The sequence below is a fragment of the Amia ocellicauda genome, chromosome 1 (genome assembly GCF_036373705.1).
Source record: "Amia ocellicauda isolate fAmiCal2 chromosome 1, fAmiCal2.hap1, whole genome shotgun sequence".
NCBI classification, from domain to species: domain Eukaryota; kingdom Metazoa; phylum Chordata; class Actinopteri; order Amiiformes; family Amiidae; genus Amia; species Amia ocellicauda.
Genome location: NC_089850.1, coordinates 12,869,773 through 12,883,854, shown reverse-complemented (window position 1 = coordinate 12,883,854; position 14,082 = coordinate 12,869,773). Strand labels below are relative to the sequence as shown.

The 14,082-nt window shown below is 38.9% G+C and overlaps 1 protein-coding gene across 5 annotated transcripts in view; it reads right to left on the bottom strand.

Moving 5' to 3' along the window:
- The window catches only part of ralgapa2 (Ral GTPase activating protein catalytic subunit alpha 2), a 140,836-nt gene that overhangs the window by 87,376 nt on the left and 39,378 nt on the right, over positions 1 to 14,082 (bottom strand). For 4 of the 5 annotated variants that reach the window (XM_066721915.1, XM_066722177.1, XM_066722048.1 and 1 more), the window contains exons 5-16: positions 10,556 to 10,599; positions 9,765 to 9,945; positions 8,657 to 8,772; positions 8,018 to 8,156; positions 6,978 to 7,180; positions 6,610 to 6,840; positions 5,520 to 5,690; positions 4,959 to 5,096; positions 4,655 to 4,803; positions 4,099 to 4,210; positions 3,716 to 3,953; positions 3,292 to 3,456 (exon numbers count right to left, since the gene is read on the bottom strand). In XM_066721915.1, coding sequence (XP_066578012.1) covers positions 3,292 to 3,456; positions 3,716 to 3,953; positions 4,099 to 4,210; positions 4,655 to 4,803; positions 4,959 to 5,096; positions 5,520 to 5,690; positions 6,610 to 6,840; positions 6,978 to 7,180; positions 8,018 to 8,156; positions 8,657 to 8,772; positions 9,765 to 9,945; positions 10,556 to 10,599 — 1,887 coding nt within the window. The remainder of the gene's footprint in view (positions 1 to 3,291; positions 3,457 to 3,715; positions 3,954 to 4,098; positions 4,211 to 4,654; positions 4,804 to 4,958; positions 5,097 to 5,519; positions 5,691 to 6,609; positions 6,841 to 6,977; positions 7,181 to 8,017; positions 8,157 to 8,656; positions 8,773 to 9,764; positions 9,946 to 10,555; positions 10,600 to 14,082) is intronic. The other variant, XM_066721997.1, reaches the window with a different exon arrangement.

Below are 14,082 nucleotides of genomic sequence, written 5' to 3'. Positions count from 1 at the left end.
TACAGGCTTTTTACCAAAATACTTTTTATACACTGAATACAAAATGCTTTATTTTGATCACATCAGTTAACCTTTTCCCTCTGAAATTCCTGCCATAAAATCAACAAAAGCTTCCTTCTTATTTTTTTATGGTAATTGTGCTATTAAGATCAATTATTTTGCAAGACTATGTTTATTTTATTTGTTTATTTTATTTATTATGAGAGATCAGAATCTGTATTTCTTTATATTATGCAGCAAAAGATTTGAACTAGTTCTCTACAATATGTAAAAACTAATTTTATTCGTAAGTGAATTCATGTATGACAGTCAAATGTCTAGCAATCTGGAAGAAAAAATGCTGGTATTTAATTAAGAACCTAAAATTATATAAATAAAATAAATAAATAAATAAATAAACCCTGCGATAACATTTCCATAAATTGCATGCTTAACACTGTGTTCAGAAAATTAATGTTATCTATTGTTATAAAACAAATATGATCCAGTCTACAGCTTCACACATTTCAGACTGTAGTGGAACAATGGCAGCATGCTATATCGGACTGGGCTTCTGTTTTAATCTGTCAGAAGGTTATGAAAAGGAAGAGTATTACGCTTCGCAAACAACACATTTTAATTATGGCTTTTTATAGAGATTTGCTGTATAGTGTTACCTTTTATGCATTTTAATAAGCATTTAATTATATTCCTAATGAAACTATTAAGATGGCTCCGTGATTGATGTTCAGAATTCTTTAAACGAGGGGGATATTAGCATGTTTGAAGTTCAATGCATGAAAAATCCAATTAGGAAGAGTAAAGAGAAATTGGAGGCAGCCTGTGTTTTCATCTCACTTACATACAGTGGCAAGGAACTTCAGAGCGCTCTCCTTCAGGCTGAACTACATCTGTTTAAAACTTAACAAGCTCTTCATACTGCATAGAAGCAATAATTCATTATCAAAAAAATACATATATTCAAAGACCACTCGGTATGATTTAGAGCAAGTGTGTTCCCTATTCCTGCATCCTGATGTGAACGCCTCTGCAAACTGCCTGGCTGTGATACTTTAATTAAAAGCACAGTAGAAGACATGCACACAGACAGCTGGCACAGAAGGGCAAGTAAACAGGTACAAGCAGCAAGAAAAGGCTGATGTTGCCTTTGTAGTCACATTAACTCAAATTACCAGGCATCCAACTTGTTAACAGATACTCTATTTCTGACAGGGTTTGCTCTTGATATTTACACAAACACAGCAGTAGTATTTTGTATCTTTTTGTTTTTATCATTGTTGTTTTTAAACCACACAACATTAACAAACGTTTTGCTGGGCTACTGGAGAGGAGGAGAGGGTCGGTGGCAAGACAAATAAAGACACAGAGATAAAACTGAACCTAATGAGGTATTGTAATAGACAGAATTGACATCTGGTTTGAGTTTATAGTCTTGTGGATAGTCTGGAAGGAGACAAGAGAGACAATCTGGTATTTGTCCAAATGTAACACTACTGTTTCATAACCAACCTGTCACTTTAAGAGTTCTTAAGAAAGAAAGAAAAAGAAAGAAAAAAATGAGAAAAAGGCTGTAAATTATTTATGAGGTGATGTGGACAGCCCAATTTGTAAACTGTCAACAGGGATCAGTTCTGTTTAACCGCTGACTCTGAAACATGTAGCCTTTCAAAAGGTGACATCTAAGGAGGACAATAGACACCATCTGCTTGTCTTTTGTGATCAGGATTTACCCTTTCAGGAACACACAGGCACATAAAGCCTCGGCTGAAATGCACTCTTTCATTGCACGCCACAGTCCATAGTGCAATCGTGTTATTGTATCGAGGAGAACACAATTTGCTCAGTGAGCCAATTAAGCACGAAATACAAGTAAGATGCATAGGTAATGACTTGCTGAATATCATACAAGAAAGCCCTGAATGGCAACCATTATGCCTCATGTCTGCCTGCCCTCCAGAAGAGTTCCTTAAACATATGGTGTGAATTCAATCTCACGTGATCTTTTTGTTACAGGGAGTATTCCAAATATATACATTTGACACCATTTGGACCATTTTTACGTCACTTGCATTAGCATCATAGACCTGAAAGGAAATGCATTTGCAGGTCCTGCCAATTTGGAACTAGACGGTGGATTTTTTTTTGTTTACATAGAAGAGCCAGGCTTTGGGGAAACAATAATTGATGACAAATTTCCAGGTAAGACCTGGCAACTACCAGGCACTTGCTAATCCATTTAAAAGTAACTAAATAAATAAATAATAAATATATATATATATACATACATACATACATACATACATACATACATACATACATACATACATACAACAAAGGCATTTTCCATTACACCTAAAATTAGCATCTATTCTGCGAGAAACTAAATTACATTTTATCTTGGATTAGGTTGGTCACCAGAATCGCAGAAGGACAGCAAACAATTAACATGGTCTTTGTGGAGGTATTGAAGATACACTGTGGTCTCATATTGATAAGCAGCTACATAAATGATTGTTGTATTAATGGCCACACTCCTGCAGTTGTACAATGATAGATTCACTTTTAATACATAAGCAAATACATCTGGCTTTTTGTCTCCTGACTTATGTATGTGCCACTAAAACTTTAGGCACTGTTTAATTACACATTCATTTTTATTATGGAAAACAGTTCTTTGTACCCTTCCACTGACAGACATGTTGTCTATAATGTAACAAACGAAGGGACCACTATGAGGGATTACAGACCGTGTTGGTGGCCTAATGGCTCATGCAATAGGTAGGTATATCGCACAAGGTAAGCCTTGACACATAATGAAATGTTTTCCTTTATTATTGGAGTTCAGGTTGATTCATTATTCTATGCAGTACCAGAAAACATTGTAAAACATGCTTCTTGTGTAAAAGCTTTCCACCAATGGGTGAAAGGAGGCTTTGGTCTTATAATAAACATCTGAAGAGAACTGTCCTCATTTTCAGAGCTTTAAATTTCATAAGAATGCTTCTTAGAATACACTGACTGTAGAAAAGTAAAAATATATATAAAATTGCAATTTTTGGAGAAACAATCTTTTCATCAATCCACCCATCTTAAAGTTATACCAAAAAAAAACACAGAAGAGAGATAAAAGTAGATATCGTGCAGTTAACAGGAATAATCATAAGTGGACCTGTTTGTAAAGAAATAAGTTTGGGTCAAAAGTTAAATGTTTATTTTCTCATGAAGTCATGAATTGCCAAAACAAAAAAAATTGTGGGATAATTAAAAGCAAATACGAAAACGAGTACTGACCTGTAGCTTTCTGGCGAACGATATTCCGGGCTTTCTCCACCCCAGGAGCACCGGACGTGGTGGCGCTCCTGAACCTCATGGGCTCCTGAACGTCGCCTTGATTCCTCCAGCTCAGAGAAAAAGACCGTCCCACTGCAGAGGCCTTCTGAGCGTCTGGAATCACACCTTCACAACAGACAACAAAAGAGAGGTAGCAACCTAAAGAACTGGTCAGCATCTCGACACAAAACAGACACGTCTTTCTCAGAATGCTCTGCAAAAGAACAACCTTAAACCAGGTGGTTTGGCTATTCCATTACCGGACTCCACACTGGCTGGAAAACCCATAGAGATCTCCGGCTCCAGTGTAACAGTATTTGTAGAGTAGTAACAGACTGCTGCAGCTGGGAATGTTTGGGAAGTCATGCTGGTGCAGGTACGCTACCTCGGCCTCTCTGCTTCTTCTCCTTCTGCTCGCTCAGCTTGTCCAGGGGCAGGCTGCTCATGTCCAGGCCGTAGACGGAGCGCGCCAGCACGCCGGTCAGGGAGTCCATGATGTTGGCCCACTCGGTCACCAGCTCTTCCCAGTTGGTCAGGGAGGACAGCACGGCCAGCAACTCGTCCCACAGCTCCCGGGAGATGAAGACGCTCAGGTTGGCCCGCACCCAGGCCACTATGATCGTCTGCACATGGGAGAGGCAGGGAGAGAGAGAGAGAGACTTGAAGAGGAATACTCCACACCACCCGTACTAAACCCCGTTCTCAAGTTATTATTTAGAAATAGGCGTCTTTGTAGAGTTTGAAGCCCCTGTATCCCATCCCACTCACCCTAAAGAGAAGTCCCGCCAGGCTCTCTGCAAAAGTATCCTTTTTCTGGGTCTCCAGGGGTCTCCTCATCACAGACTCTGTGATCCTGAGTAGCACTTGCAGCATTTGCTCCCTGATCAAACACAATGTGTCATTGGCAGCTGCCTTTAACTGGGAGAGCTCAAATGAGTTGTACCCAACTTTTTTATATTTTAGAGCACAAACATATTTCCCTGCATTTCTTTCACTCACTTGGGCACAAATTGCAGGTGACCGCCCTTTAATATGTTGTTAAAGAAATGCTAAAATGTATATTCTCCAGTAATAGAAAGGTACGGTCAGTCAAAGGCAAAATAATGTCTCACAGATTCACATCATTGTTTTGTATGTAACAAACCTGAATGATACCAAAGGGGCATGTAAAGTTGGCAGCAATAAATACCCAAACATTTTTCACAAAAGCTACAGATTTGGACCTGTTTCACTGTGAGAAGTAGCTGCATTACTGGGATTTTTTAAGCAAATACACATTTACACTTCAGAAATCTGCGTTTTGAAGAAATGCTTAAATATCTACCATGTCTTTTTATTCATTGCATGTTCCATGATCATCCGTCGGTAAATGTAGAGCACCCCTTTACACACTTCCACCTGGTCCTCCATCAGCTTGGGCACGTCATGGCACGGCTCAAGTAAGAAGACATTTGCTGAATTGGTCAAGAAAACCTTGGGAGACAAAATGGGACAGGGATGTTGTTCATAAAAGAAACACGAAAAACTCATTTCAGGATTTAAACACACACACACACACACACACACATCTTTATTTGTCCTTTATTTATTAATATTACTATTACTAATAGTACAGAGATGGATGGTACCTGAAGCACAGACTGGATGCCAGCCTTGACTTCCTTGTTCTTCTCTTCCACCACGCAGCCCCTGCTTATCGCACTGCTGAAAGAGTACGTCCGGCCCCAACTCGAGGAGCGCTTGTGCCCGGGATTCTCCGGCACCTGCTGAGACAAAAGAGTGTTCCCCTCTCTATAGACATCCATTCATTGACGGTCAGCTTGTGGGAGTAAGGATCCAGAGCCAAGAAAGGTGAGGAACAAGGTGGCACTGGCCAAAATCAAGCATACAAAATAAGAGTATTTTTGTATTGGTTGGAAAAAACCCCGATACCAATATTTGTTCCCATAAACATGTTATCAAACAGATACCAGTGTTAGGACACCCAAAACCCCAGTGGTTAGAAAGTACTGCAGTAGCGCAATTGACTTGAAAAGGATTCTTATTTTGCTTCTGACTATCAGAGTGGGGCTTTTAAGAGAGCAACAACTTAGCCATTATCTCCCTTGTCTTACTTGACACCAGGTTTGTTGAATATTCCAGGGTGTGCATCCTGCCCATTATAGCAGTACTGATTCTCCAGTTGGTACCTGTTTGCTGTCAGTTTCGGTCAGCAGCTCAGAAGAGTCCTCCGTCTCCTCCTCCTGTTTGCCCTTGTCTGGCTCATTCATAAAGGTTGGCTTTTCTTGGAGAATCCAATTTTTGTAAACTTTGATCACCTTTCTAGTTGCTGAGGCCTCACAAGAAGGCAAGAGAAAAGCCTAAAAAAGGGTTAAATTATATGTAATCAATCAAACACAATGCCTGCAAAATCAATCAATCATCATATATGACAAATTCACATCATTATACAACACTGGTTACTTTCCCACCATGTTTTTTAATAATCCAGATTCCGACTCTCATTTTATCTTAGTGTGATTGTTAAGGATGGGTTTATACAGTTTATTTTTTTCTGAAAAATGTCTATGATCACTAGAATGTCATGAGAACATATTTTGATACACTTACAGATATTATGGAATAAATCCTAAATAAATACAATCTACACTGAAAAGAAGTGGAAATTTACATTTTCAGTGGTCAGTGAGTGCCACAGAAAGGGATTCTGTAGTTTTTCCAGCATCATTCAATGAACCTGAAATATCACTATCAGTCACAAGAGGGCATCATAACACAACTTCAAGTTCACTGGGTAACATTACATAAGTAAACTGAATTTTTCCAGATTCTTTACAGATCACTAATACTATTCAGCTATTTTCATCTTCAGCATCCTTCAGAGTCTGATAAATCACCATGCTAATAACATTTAAACTAGCACTGCCATGCGATAAGGAAGACACACATCTCAACTGTTTGAATTCAGTAAGTGTTATTTTTCCAAACAGCACAAAACAGAATCGAGGTAAACATGCTTGTGGGATTTATTTTTGATTAGCGTAAATCCAAATCCTGTCAATCATGTAAAAACCTCCCATCAATACCTCTGACAAAGAATAAGTAGACGAAGTACTAACTGAAGGAGTTCTTCCGCTTCAAAACAATGCAAAATTATTCTAACCTAACAAAGAAGGGTTTTGTATGAACAAAGACATAGTAGTAGTTGTATTACTATATATACTGTGACTCCGATTTTTAACAGTTAAGATCCTAACTCTTGAGATAAACAGTGCCCACCTGATGAAACACTTCATTGACGAAGTTGACGTTGTCCCTGGTGGACAGCAGGATGTAGTGCACCATGTCGTAGACCACGTGGTGCTCCTCCTCGATGCTGCACAGACTGGAGTTGCTGAGTCGGCGGTCAGACAGGGTGCTGCTGTTGGAGTGGCTCTTGTCCTGCTCTGTGGGGCCGTTCATCTCCACTTCCGCGTTCTTGTCCTGACTGGCACTGCCCGCAGTCACAGTCTGTCAACACACACGAGTTGTTATGGCTTCAACAGTACATAACACCAGTATATGATATTCAGAATGTGAATACAGTACGAAAGTTAAGGTGGCACTCTAGCCTTGCCAGATTTCAGACTGAAAGAGCGCGATCTTACCTGCATTATCTTGGGAAGCACCTCGGCTCCATTCTTAGTGTTCTGAACCGCTGGCGTGACGTACTTCTTTTCCAGAAAGAAGGTCACCAGCCATTTAATAAAAGCAACGCGTGGCGCCAAGTACTGGTCCCTCGTGCAGTAGGTGCTCTCATTGTTGCGAGTCACAGGAACATATAAAGGCTTTGGTCTCAGGTGAGGAATATCTACAAAAGAACACAAAGAGTCGCTCGTCTGCAAGGCTGTTGCTGTTGCATGATAGGAAACACACTCAACATTTTTTTTGAAGCAGAACAGTTCAACACAGAAATGTTGCTGCACAACAGTAGAAGAGTACTTTGAAACTACACAGTTCACGAGAGTTGGTCTAATGAAGCCTTGAAGAGTCCAAGTGCATGAGTAAGTCATAAAGTATCTGAATTATTTATAGTGTATTTATACATGACATCCCTTACATTAAAATAACAAAGATTACAAATCTGACACTTGGGAAGATGTTGGACTTTGATAAATTGCCACCAGGGAGGGGCAACTGGTTAACGATTAACCTCACAAACTGGCATTCACATGATCTCTCTTTTGTGACAGAAGTGTGTTGTTTGCCCATCATTTACCACAAAATTCTAATAAAATATTGGAAAGCTACCCATCAAGATTAATATAAATAATTCAGTAGTGAACAGAGGGAGTGGAAGTCCTCTACTGGGCCTTCTTACTTCACAAAGTCTAGAAAATGAATCCCTTTCATAGCTCAAAGAGTTAATAATCATTCTTTTGAATATTTATTTCATAGGGGGGAAGAAGCTTAGAAATACAAAATCCCAGGGAAAGAACAAAGCCATTCTGAATACAGATTACTGTGTGAATTACGTTCTGAAACCAATTCCTAAAATAGCTATGAGATTCTGAAGAATGTACCAAGAAGATTCAGTATTTCTGGCTGAAATGCATTCTGTTTATTTTCATCCAAGAATAGTATGGGGGTGGGGATCATATAAACAAACTAAACAAATTGCTCGTTTCACAAATCCACAAAAACTCACCTAGCAAAGGCTTGTACAAGTTGGTTAGCTTTGTAAAGGACGGAAACAAGTGGGGAAGGTAATACTTCTTGAACAGCGTGAAGAGGAACCTGAAGCCAGTGTCTTGGTTTCCTCGGTTTCTCCACTCCAAGCTTGAAGCCTTTGTGATAAAACAACAGAAAGAGATGGGAAAAACATGCATGTAAGTCAAAAGCTGAGCGTGGTGCAGAAATTGCAACATATTATTAATGAGAAAGCTACAGCCTAGCACACATAAAAACAGAAAAGCAGACAGTGATCTTATCTACTGCCAGTGGGGGGTTTTCTGCTGGTGAAATTGCTAATTACAGTGAGAGTAGGAAATGCCATTGGAGGTGTGAAAAGAAATTAGAACAGTTTAAAACATAAATAGTTGAACCCTGTAGGGAAGAGCTAGATATTACAAACCTCTTTTTGGTACAAACAGCAGTACGTTGAAAAGCAGAACTAAAAGAGTTGTGTGCAGCTAGGGCTTTTCCAAAAGGGATTCTTCGTTTGCGTTTATATTATTATTAGAGAATTTTAATACAAGAGGACGTCCTAGAATATTACACTTTCATTAACACTACATTCTGCGTGCTTCTTCCCCTATTGCAGAGGCCGAAACATCGCCCATCTCACCTGAATGACCATGTACTTCAGAAGAGTTTGAAGAATATAACAGGTCTGGTCATCGGCTAGTTTTTCACCTGCTACGGCTGGCACAAGAGGTGTGATCTCTTCAGGGATGACCTTGGCTTTATTGCGACAAAACAAACTGATTATCAAATGAGGAAATTGCAAAACTGTAGGTAGCTAGTGCTTAAGAAACAGTAGTTAATGACTGTAAATGGTAAACTATTATAAATATGAATTATGAGTTTTCCAAAGTAAGCAAAGGTAAGCAAAGTCTGTCATAAAATCATTCAAAACGATTCTCTAGTATTATCAGGGGGGCACGAGCTCTGGGTTCATGTCACGGTTGAGACAGGGTCTCTGGTTACATTGGCCACACAGGTCACCATTAACAATGGATTAATCTTAAAGTGACTGAAAGCAGAGGGGATTGAGGGGGCAGAGTCTGCAGGATTGTAGGTCTCTGAGTCAGGAATAGCAGTTCAATGAGGGATGAGTGAAACATAAGTGATAACTAAACTCTAGAAGTAATTTCCCCTGCATTTCCTCAAGCAAGGCTGGTAGACTCGTACTACTCGGCGACACTTAAAATCTAGAGCAGCGGAAGAAGAACAAATACAACCTCCATGTGGGAGGAGACATCACTGGGCTCAGATGCACTCCATTGTCTTATATTCAGTTGCGACACAGAAATTATTTTTCTGTTTAGTTTGATTTCAGATATAGTCTCTTTACTGGATTATATTTGTTTTTGTCGACACCAGAGCCAATATAAACTGATTAAACCTCAGCATCCTAACTGCTGGAACTCAGATCAAAAGCACTAGATTTGTCAGAAGAACTGTAAATTATCAAGAAAATTGGCAATGTGAAATTAAACTTTTTAAAGGTGCTCGGTATTTAGAACCAGATTATTTACTGAAAACAGGTTAGTTTTCTTTTTGCTGACTGTATGGTTTTGAACCATTTTTTGAAGTGCACTTGTGCATAGAACATGTTTTTGTTGTGCTTTTTAATTAAAAACAGAGGTCGCATGGATGAATCTGTGTAAATAGCAAAACAAGTGGGCGACACGGCAACAAAGGAATAAACCCGTGCAAGTTGCGGCACTCACCGTCAGGGGGGTTGGAGAACGGGTTGTAAATGATGGTGTCCAGAGTACAAGGACCCCTGGTGGAGGGCACTGCTGGGAACCCTGGCACCAGGCACGCAAAAATTAAAAGCTGCTCTTCAGAGCAATTGTTCTGCAGCGCTTGGAGCCACAGTAAAAACAGGCGGATTCCTTCACATCTTATCTGGAATGATGAAAAACAAGCATAATTTTACAGCCATGTTTCCACATTGTTTAGAGATTTAACATCACCTTTCCCATTATTAACTAATCCAGTAAACAGCATCAATTATTTGTACGTTCATTTGAGTGTAAAAACACAACCAGGCACTCATCTTCCCTTGCCATGATTTATACCTAATGCAGGATGGAAAAAAGTGTCTAGTATGCTAAAATTCCTTAGTAAATTTAGTTTCCCCAGGTTTACACTTTACTTTAAATGGCCATGATTTCCAATAGTGAAACAACTGTTAAAATGACACAGTGGGATCATCTCATCTGCTCTGTACGGTTGTTACTTCTTCAGTGTGCCTGCTATAAGCGGTTTAACGCTCCTATTCCAGCATATTCTGTAAAATGTGGCACTGCAAAAAGATTAAACAAGGAGGGATATGCGATGGTACACGCTAGGGAAGTGAATGTGTTGTTCGGTATTCAGTGCACTTCTCGAGATATGCTTGTTGTTTGCTTTTGTAAACGCATCAGTTAGCATCTGTTGATCGGCTTTATAGAAAGCTTCTCAGTAATTTTTCAGCTGGGCATTATGTGTATATAATTATGACAAATGCTGTTACCTTGAAAGAGTTTCCAGTGTGCAAAAGCTTCTTTAAAATAGATCCTGGAACAAAGGGAAGATTGATTATAGAATCTGAAAAATAAGCATTAGATAGAATTGGATTTGCATGTATTACTGGCATTGCCATCGCCATGTTAAATGCTGCACAGTCAGAAAAAAAAAAATCCTCCAGGAAATTAAACATCCATTCTGCTTCCATTTCCTTTTTTAATATTTTTTTCCCATCTCCACAGTATTTACTAGGATTTGGCAAACTGTTAAGAAACAAGAAAACATTTTTTATAATATATATATATATATATATATATACTCACCTAAAGGATTATTAGGAACACCATACTAATACTGTGTTTGACCCCCTTTCGCCTTCAGAACTGCCTTAATTCTACATGGCATTGATTTAACAAGGTGCTGAAAGCATTCTTTAGAAATGTTGGCCCATATTGATAGGATAGCATCTTGCAGTTGATGGAGATTTGTGGGATGCACATCCAGGGCACGAAGCTCCCGTTCCACCACATCATTGGGTTGAGATCTGGTGACTGTGGGGGCCAGTTTAGTACAGTGAACTCATTGTCATGTTCAAGAAACCAATTTGAAATGATTCAACCTTTGTGACATGGTGCATTATCCTGCTGGAAGTAGCCATCAGAGGATGGGTACATGGTGGTCATAAAGGGATGGACATGGTCAGAAACAATGCTCAGGTAGGCTGTGGCATTTAAACGATGCCCAATTGGCACTAAGGGGCCTAAAGTGTGCCAAGAAAACATCCCCCACACCATTACACCACCACCACCAGCCTGCACAGTGGTAACAAGGCATGATGGATCCATGTTCTCATTCTGTTTACACCAAATTCTGACTCTACCATCTGAATGTCTCAACAGAAATCGAGACTCATCAGACCAGGCAACATTTTTCCAGTCTTCAACTGTCCAATTTTGGTGAGCTTGTGCAAATTGTAGCCTCTTTTTCCTATTTGTAGTGGAGATGAGTGGTACCCGGTGGGGTCTTCTGCTGTTGTAGCCCATCCGCCTCAAGGTTGTACGTGTTGTGGCTTCACAAATGCTTTGCTGCATACCTCGGTTGTAACGAGTGGTTATTTCAGTCAAAGTTGCTCTTCTATCAGCTTGAATCAGTCGGCCCATTCTCCTCTGACCTCTAGCATCAACAAGGCATTTTCGCCCACAGGACTGCCGCATACTGGATGTTTTTCCCTTTTCACACCATTCTTTGTAAACCCTAGAAATGGTTGTGCGTGAAAATCCCAGTAACTGAGCAGATTGTGAAATACTCAGACCGGCCCGTCTGGCACCAACAACCATGCCACGCTCAAAATTGCTTAAATCACCTTTCTTTCCCAGTCAGACATTCAGTTTGGAGTTCAGGAGATTGTCTTGACCAGGACCACACCCCTAAATGCATTGAAGCAACTGCCATGTGATTGGTTGGTTAGATAATTGCATTACTGAGAAATTGAACAGGTGTTCCTAATAATCCTTTAGGTGAGTGTATATATATATAGTCTTCATTAAACGACAACAGTTTATTATTTGAAATGGCACAATACATAAAACACTTCAGAAAAAAAGACGCTTTTAAAGAAATCTTTAATTCAAAGTTTGTTATTGCGTCAGTAAATCTGGCTTTGAGAATGGAAGTATGTCATGCTCTATAAAAGACATCACTTTAATGACCAAATTCCGCTGTGTGATTTTTAAATAGCTCCCAGTGACACACTGCCTCAATGCAGTATAAATCACAGCACACTGTAGACTAATTGAAACAATACAGTAAATCAATAACAATCCAGCACAAGGTACTACAAGTAGGCTAGACTTCAAACGGCTTTGATGAGCTACTTCACCCTAAAAAATATTACTTTAGAATAAAACAACAATCCTACAAACTCAAATATTTGTAATATTAAGCCTTAGCATGTCAGCAAGTAAAACTATTTTGGTTTAATGTAACCATAATGCAACAGCATAGAGTCTCTTATTTTATTAAAATATCATATGATATGTGTCAAATAAAGCTATTTTATGATATCCAGTCAAAAAGCTTTGTATGCAAACAACTTAATAACAGTCTCACATTTGTGCTCATTTGGCAACAGCAAATAACCAGTATTACTATTGAAATACACCACCCAATGACCAGTATGTGACAAAATCAAGAACAGTATAACGACACGCAGACGTCATCTGAAGTAATCACGATATTTCCCATGAGCCCCGGGATTTACATTTAATTTCACAGCAGACTTCCCTGAACCTCCCTAATGAATTCAAATAAGAGTGTATGAACCAGTGAGTGAATTATTTTTAAACACACTGATTTCATGATATGACTGACTCCATAACTGAAGGAACTTATGGCACGTGGAGAATATCTATTGAATTTGATAAACATTTCTGTGGATAACCTAATTTTCTCACTCAAGCAAAGATTCACTAAGTGAAATACATGTCTCATCTGATAAAGCACACCTCTGGCACTTCGAGACTGCTATACAGAATCAATGTATAATATTCATGTTTGTATTGATGATTATGCCCTCTGAGCGAAATGGTTTACTCAGCTTATAATAGTTAATTTCAAAATTCATACATTAGCCCTGCAAAGATGTTGTGAAAACTTGTAGGTTTAAAATCTGTCAGACTACAACAACAAACCCACTCAGTTGTCACCCTGAATCTTATTTATTGTTATTAATTTGCTTCTTTAATGTAGCCGGTTATGGTTCTGAATCTGAAACTGGTCTCAGAAATACGTCTATGGAATGAAAATTTAAAGCCTTCTGTCTCTGTGGACTTTGAAGTAATATTTCTATTGTTCTGTCTTATGATCTCATTCAAGGGAAGTTTTACAATTAAGGCACACAGTGACATTAGAAAAAATACAGCATCGATATTTTAAACACTCGTCCCACTCTGAGCAAATATTTTGACCTACAATAAATGGAAATATTACAGAATTAGCCTATGCTTCGAACAGCACAGAAAAATATTAAAGGATAAACTAACAATGAAGGATTTCCTGGAACATTTGACACAGTGTGTGTGTTTACAATCCAGAAAGATCTGAGAAAAATAAGTTATCAACAGTTCAGGCAGTGATCCCTGCCTCGCCAATGTACCCCCCCAATAAAGCATTTGACAAATATAACATTATAATTGAGGTTATCATTTCCTCCAAGGTATTTAATACCCAGGATGCTGAAAGGGAGAGCTGCATAATTTAATTACCAATTTGCATTTCAAATGAGACTAATTTGCATTTTTATTTACCTTTCTTTCTGTGACTAATTATTTCCTTTCAATACGAGTCGTTTAAGGCTGGCTGCATTGACTATCGTTTTCCTGTGATTTATTTCTACAGATATTAAAATAATGCAGAGGGGAAGGAGTAGAAAAGAGCTGAACCCAGCTGCAATGCTGGATTGGGTCAGATGATGCTTGTGATAAATCAACATCAATAAAACAAACCAAAACAAAAGTAAATAAATAAAAGCCTGCA